Genomic DNA, 6,930 nt, shown 5'->3' on the forward strand with positions numbered 1-6,930 from the left:
CATGAAGCTTGAGGTTCTTCGGTGAGGCATGAGGAGGAGGCTAGTAGAAAGATGCATCTCTATTTTTAAAAGAGTTTACTTTTATCTGTTTTATGAATTGAAATTGTATGAGAAAAAATTGTAATGGATTTTAGAGCTTAAAAAAGACAAACGAGCTCCAGCACCAGGCCCACAGCCCACACTGAGCTCTGTTCCCTGGGTTCTCCTCTCAGAGCTCTTCTCTCTGTGCACTGCCTTCTTACCACACACTTTGGGGCGCACATTTAAAATCCTAATAATTTGGGCCACAACGACACTTCAGTTGGTGCCATTACTCAACACATTCTGCATTCTTATATGAAAGTTCAAAGCTTAATGCTCTTGAAAATAGTTTATCTGAGTTGATCTTTTCTGCAGTTAAAAAAACACACACAAAAAACCTGGGTTAGTAAAAAAGAAACTGTACTAGTAATTGAGACATCGGGTTATGTTCCAGCTTTAATGGTTTTATGAACTAAGCCTCAATTTCTTGCTAATAAAATTGTCATGTCTTCCTTATAAAGAATCATGTTGCTATTATCGATGTCAAAATGTTAAACGAAATAATGCATGGAATATATGTGAAAGTGCTTTCAAAGTGGAAGTAAAGGTATATATATTTCTTTCCACTATAATCAATTATAAAATAAAATAAAAATTTTAAATGTGATCAAATGCAAAAACAGGCATTAGTGGATATTACTTCTGTATAAGAGACACATTTAAAATATTTCACTTTTCTTTTTTTTACTAAGGCATTTCAATTGTAAGCGTTTGGGCAATTTGTATCTACCTTTTAGAATATGAGCTTCCCTTACAAAACTCCCATAGATTAAAGCATATGAAAAATTCATCATTTGGTCTCTGACTTATAAAAGTGGCAGTTTTATATATTTCAACCTAATAATTCACCTTTTCATTTCTAGCACAGTATCTGACATCCAGTAGATGTTAAAAATTATTAAACTCAACTATTGAACAAAATTTAGAAATAAAGGCTCTTTCCAAATAATTATTTTTCAGCAAGAAGTAATAGGTAAACGTGTTAGAAGTAAGAAAAATCAAATTACCAATGATTCACTCTCTTTTTTTTCCCCCTCCAGGTTTTTGGGATAGATATATGGGAATAAAAGATGGAACTGTAACCTGACTGTGGATTTCTAAGGAAGATTCAACACACAGAGGAAAAAATAAACTAGTGGATAGCCTTCAGGAACGATGTCCTTTTGCCATAATGTAGTTAATATTTCCTGTGTGAACAGCAGCTGGTCAAATGATGTCCGTGCTTCCCTATATAGTTTAATGGTGCTCATCATTCTGACCACAGTGGCTGGCAATCTGATAGTTATTATTTCCATCTCACACTTCAAGCAACTGCATACCCCAACTAATTGGCTCATTCATTCCATGGCCACGGTGGACTTCCTGCTGGGGTGCTTGGTCATGCCTTACAGCATGGTGAGGTCTGTTGAGCACTGCTGGCCTTTTGGAGAAGTCTTCTGTAAGATTCACACCAGCACCGATATCATGCTCAGCTCAGCATCCATTTTCCACTTGTCCTTCATTTCCATTGACCGATACTATGCTGTGTGTGACCCGTTGAGATACAAAGCCAAGATCAGCATCTTGGTTATTTTTGTGATGATCTTCATCAGCTGGAGCATCCCTGCTCTTTTCGCGTTTGGAATGATCTTTCTGGGGCTGAACTTCAAAGGCGCTGAGCAGATGTATTACAAACACGCTCATGGTTCAGGGAGCTGTTCTGTCTTCTTTAGCAAGACACCCGGGGTCCTGGCCTTTATGACTTCTTTCTATATACCTGGATCTATTATGTTGTATGTCTATTATAGAATATATTTCATAGCTAAAGGGCAGGCAAGATCGATTAACAATGCAAGTCAGCAGCTTCAAATTGGATTGGAAGAGAAAAACGGAATTTCACGGAACAAAGAACGAAAAGCTGCAAAGACTTTAGGGATTGTGATGGGGGTTTTCCTCATATGCTGGTGTCCTTTCTTTGTCTGCACAGTCATGGACCCTTTCCTGGACTATACTATCCCACCCCCCTTGAATGATGCATTGATTTGGTTTGGCTACTTGAACTCTACTTTTAATCCAATGATTTATGCATTTTTCTATCCCTGGTTCAGAAGAGCGTTGAAGATGATTCTATTTGGTAAAATTTTCCAAAAAGATTCATCTAGGTGTCAATTATTTTTAGAATCAAATCCATAGAATTACAATACCTTACTGTTTTGCAAAACAGCTGGTGGTGATATTTATGAACACAGCGTAATCAACTACATGCATCAACTGCGTGGTCTTTAAGTCAGTTACTTGATTTAAAGAATGTATAATGAGACAGGATGATTATATCTTGCTTCCTACTTGGGATGTAGTACATATGATCTTTGCCATTCTTACCATACATATGAAGCTTTGCAAGTCCAGAATGTAAGGTACTACATTTAAAAAAACTTTTCCTGTTTTTTTCAGGTACCACCATGGATTTGAAAGTGGTCCTCTACTCAGATATTCAGTGGTAGAAACCATAGGCTGCATTGGAAATGCAAATTAGAGTACTTTGTCATATATTTGCTTGAATATGTATGGTTGTGTTGTTATTATTGTTGTTTTTGGTAAAATTACACATAAATGTTATCTTTAAATAATTATTTATATAGCTTTGCTTGTTATATGTACTTTGTTGTTGTTTTTTGGTAAAATTAATTAATTTTAGCTGATTTGTAATCAGCTAAAATTACACATAAATGTTATTTATTAAATAATTATTTATATATACTTTGCTTTTTACCACAAATCCTTATTTATATATATTCAAATTATTTTTTTACGTTTTTTTTTACTGTTTGTATTATAATTTTTAAATATCTCCATTTTCATCTTTTGACTATAGGTATTCCTAATTCTCATACTTGTAGGAAATTTGCAAAATGAAGAAAAAATATCATAAAGCAACATAGGAAGAAAAATATCACTTATAGCTCACTTCCTGAAATAACTGTATTATTTAAAATTCTTAAAAACAGCATTTTTGAGTGATTATATATTTCATTGCATGAATGTACAATGATATCTTTTAACTATTTCCCTTTTATTGACCACATAGGTTTTTTAAAATTCCTTTTTATTAAAAAATAGAAATTATATTAGTTTCTGCCTGTTACCTGCTATTGAAGTCCATGAAAGTATCTGGAAGGATTTTAACCATATTTCAAGATTATTCTTGGTACGTAGGACTCAGAATGTACGCTACATGAAGTAAAACACATTCACTTGCTGGGCTCGAGGCTGCACCAAAAGAGAGGCTGTCATCCATCAGAGCAGGGACACCGGAGGGATAATGAAAGGCATCATCAGAGTAGACAGGCCACGCCCATCAGGAGGGCTATACAAAGAGAGGGACCAGTGGTGGTTTCAAATAAGATCCCCGGAAAGGAAGTGAGCAAACATTCTAAATGACCCCACTGAGCTGTTTCTCACTCAGACGTCTCACGGTCTCTTTCTTGCTGGTAGCACCAGCGGCTTGGATTTAGCTATTTACTAATAGTGACTTATGCTGCTGAGTAAGTTCGAATAAGGCAGCTAATTTTGAATGAAACGAAAGTTCCTGCATGTAAATTTCTGTTCACAAACCTGATGACCTGAGAACCTGTCAAATCCTTTCATCTATTACAGTTTGTTTCAGGACTATTTTTTTTTTTCGTTGATCTGACTAGATTTTTGTTCTAGTCCATTTAAAAAACATTATGAGGCATCTTTTCATTTAGTGTAGAGTAAGGCAAGTTGCCTCTAATCATTCCCAGTTTCAAAAACTCCCTTGACTTTTGTTCACCTGTGAGACCATTTTGCCAAATTTAAAAAAGAGAATAAAAGCATTTAGACTTTTTTCTGTACCTTACAGCAAGTTTCTGTGGTGTTCTTCATTTGTATCCACACATTTAAGATTATTCCTAGGTGTTTTGTACCTTTGGGTTGTGTGTTCTGTCTATGGTGAATGAATCTTTTTAAGCCATTATATTTTCTATGTAACCATTAGCGTTGGCATACAGTAAAAATTTATTTTTGCTTTTTCAGTTGACTTGTTTGGGTTTTCATGAGACTTAGTCATATTATCCTCAAGCAACTTTAGCTTTATCTCCTTTCTAATAATTATGATTCTTATTTATATTTCTTGATGTACTTTATTAGCCAGAAATTTCTAGAGCAATAGTGATAGCAGTCATCCTGTGTTACATTTATTTTAAATTACTTTCTAGGCTTTAATATTGAATCCTCATTTTTCTTGGGATAAATTCATGACTCAGATAATTCTACCTTTTTCACTTAGCCCTAAAGCCCTTATAGCCTGTTTTTATAGCCTGTTTTTCTTTAATGCTTATAATAAGAGATAACCCATAACCCACCTTTCAGCAAAACAAAAAGAAAGACTTACCTTGTTACCATATTCCCACCTTTACCCTAGCTTCCATTTCTTCATGCAGAACGTATTTTTTTAAAAAAATATATCTTCATTGATTTCAGGGAAGAAGGGAGAGGGAGAGAGAGATAGAAACATCAATGAGAGAGAGATTCATTGATCGGCTGTCTCCTGCACACCCTCTACTGGGGATCGAGCCTACAACCAGGGCATGTGTCCTTGACTGGAATCTAACCTGGGACCCTTCATCCCCAGGTGAACGCTCTATCCACTGAGCCAAACTGGCGAAGGTCATTACATTTCCTTTTAAAAGGTAGTGTAGAATTACATTATCCTCTTTCTTAATAAGTTTCACAACTACAATTATGCAAAAGACTAGCAGAAGATTTACTCCAAGGTCTACACAGAAGAGAGTTAACCTGTCGGGCCCATCTAGCTCAGTGGTTGAGCATTGACTTATAAACCAGGAGGTCAGGGTTCAATTCCCCATCAGGGCTCTATTCCCAATAGGGGGTGGGGGGTGCAGGAGGCAGGAGGCAGCTGGTTGATGATTCTCTCTTACTGATGTTTCTCTCTCTCTCTCTCTCTCTCTCTCTCTCTCTCTCTGAAATCTATAAAAACATATTTTTAAAAGTAAATAAATAAGCAGAACGGAGTTAACCTGATGACACACTTTTGCACTGTTAGTCTGAGAACAGAACCCTAGCAAGGGATTAGTTTCAATAGCACCCTCTTCTAGGCATTTAGAGAACACCACCCTAGCAAGGGATTAGGCTCTACAGTGACCTCTTGTGGGCATTTAGCTAACAGCACCCTAGTAAGGGTTTAAACTCAGTAGCGCCATCTGGTGGTAATTCTAAGAACAGCACCCTAGTATGATATCAGACTCTATAGCGCCCTCTTGTGGGCACTTAGGTAAAAGTACCCTTGTAAAGGATTAGGTTCAATAGCGCTCCCTCTTATATGCAGTCTAGAGAAGAGCACCCTAGTAGGGAATTAGTCTCAATAGCACACCCTTGTGGGCATTGACCAAACAGCACCCTACTAAAAGCTTGAGCTCAATGACACCCTCCTGTGAGCATTCTAGAGAATAGCATTGTTTTAAGGGATTCAGCTAAGTAGCGCCCTCTTGTGGGCATTCTGAGAACAGCACCTTAATGGGGTATTAGTCTCAATGGCACCCTCTAGAGGACACTGTGAGAACAGCACCCTAGAGGGGATTAGTCACAATAGTACCATCTAATGGACATTCTGGGAACAGCACCCTAATAAGAGAATTGTCTCAATAACGCCTTCTGGTGGGCATTGTGAGAACAGCATCCTAGTTTGGGATTAGGCTCAATAGCACCCTCATGTGGGCATTATCAGAACAGAATCCTAGTAAGGGATTAAAATCAATAGTGTCCTCTTGCAGTCATTTGGAGAACCGCACCCTAGTAAGAAATCTGCAAGTCTGAAAAAAAATCCTTGTCTCACAGCTCAGAATGTCCATTAGATGGCGCTATTGAGACTAATCCATTTCTAGAGTGCTATTTTCAGAATCTCCACAAGAGGGCGCTATTAAAACTAATCCCCTAGTAGTGTGTTGTTCTCAGAATGCCCACAAGAGGGTACTGTTGAGAATAATTTCCTACTATGAAGCTGTTCCAAGAATGCCCACTTGATGGCGCTATTGAGACTAATCCCTTTCAAGGGTGCTGTTCTCCTAATGTACAGTAGAGGGCGATATTGAGACTAATCCTTTATTAGGATGCTGTTCTCATAATGTTCACAGTTAGGCTCTATTGAGACTAATCGCCTACTAGGGTGCTGTACTCAGAATGTCCACGTGAGGGTGCTATTTGAGCCCAACCCCTTTCTAAGATGACAAAGTTGCCGAATTTTAACCCCTAGAGTGCCGGGGAGCATGATCGCGCTCCTCCTGTCTTTCGCCAAAATTGCCGGGAGCACTATCAAAGCTTCGAAATGGCGTCCAGTTCTAAGTCTGCTTTTATTAGTGATGATGATATTACTAAATATGTCAATGTAGTAAAGGTTTCCTTAAGTTTTTGAATATGTAACTTCATTTACTTGCGATTCATAATTTGTTTCCTAAACTGCTGTAAAATCAGCAAAAATGCCTTGGCAATTTTAGCATAGTTCCTAGGATATTGGTTGGCACTCAAAGGGTTAAAGATGGAATAATAGCATTTTGACATTTTTCTGTACCTTACAGCAAGTTTCTGTGGTGTTCTTCATTTGTTCCCACACATTCTTCTTAAAATTATTGCTAGGTGTTTTGTACCTTTGGGGGGAGTGTTTTGTCTACTGTGAATAAATCTTTTTTAAGCTATGATATTTTCTATGTAACCATTAGCGTTGGCATACAGTAAAAATTTATTTTAGTTTTTTCAGTTGACTTGTTTGGGTTTTCACTAGACTTAGTCATATTATCCTCAAGCAACTTTAGCTTTACCTCCTTTCCAATAGTT

At 37.2% G+C, this 6,930-nt stretch overlaps 1 protein-coding gene across 1 annotated transcript; it reads left to right on the plus strand.

Moving 5' to 3' along the window:
* Positions 1–634: 634 nt before the first annotated feature.
* On the plus strand, positions 635–2,820 carry LOC102424612 (trace amine-associated receptor 1). Its single transcript, XM_006109338.3, has one exon. It carries the CDS (start codon positions 1,237–1,239, stop codon positions 2,251–2,253), a length of 1,017 nt encoding a protein of 338 aa, XP_006109400.1. The 5' UTR covers positions 635–1,236; the 3' UTR covers positions 2,254–2,820.
* The last annotated feature ends 4,110 nt before the right edge of the window (positions 2,821–6,930 follow it).

This window comes from Myotis lucifugus, unplaced genomic scaffold, assembly GCF_000147115.1.
Source record: "Myotis lucifugus unplaced genomic scaffold, Myoluc2.0 scaffold_8470, whole genome shotgun sequence".
Classification (NCBI taxonomy): Eukaryota; Metazoa; Chordata; class Mammalia; order Chiroptera; family Vespertilionidae; genus Myotis; species Myotis lucifugus.

Coding starts and splice junctions, on each gene's coding strand:
- LOC102424612 (XM_006109338.3), top strand. CDS start 1,237: ATGTCCTTTTGCCATAATGTAGTTAATATTTCCTGTGTGAACAGCAGC.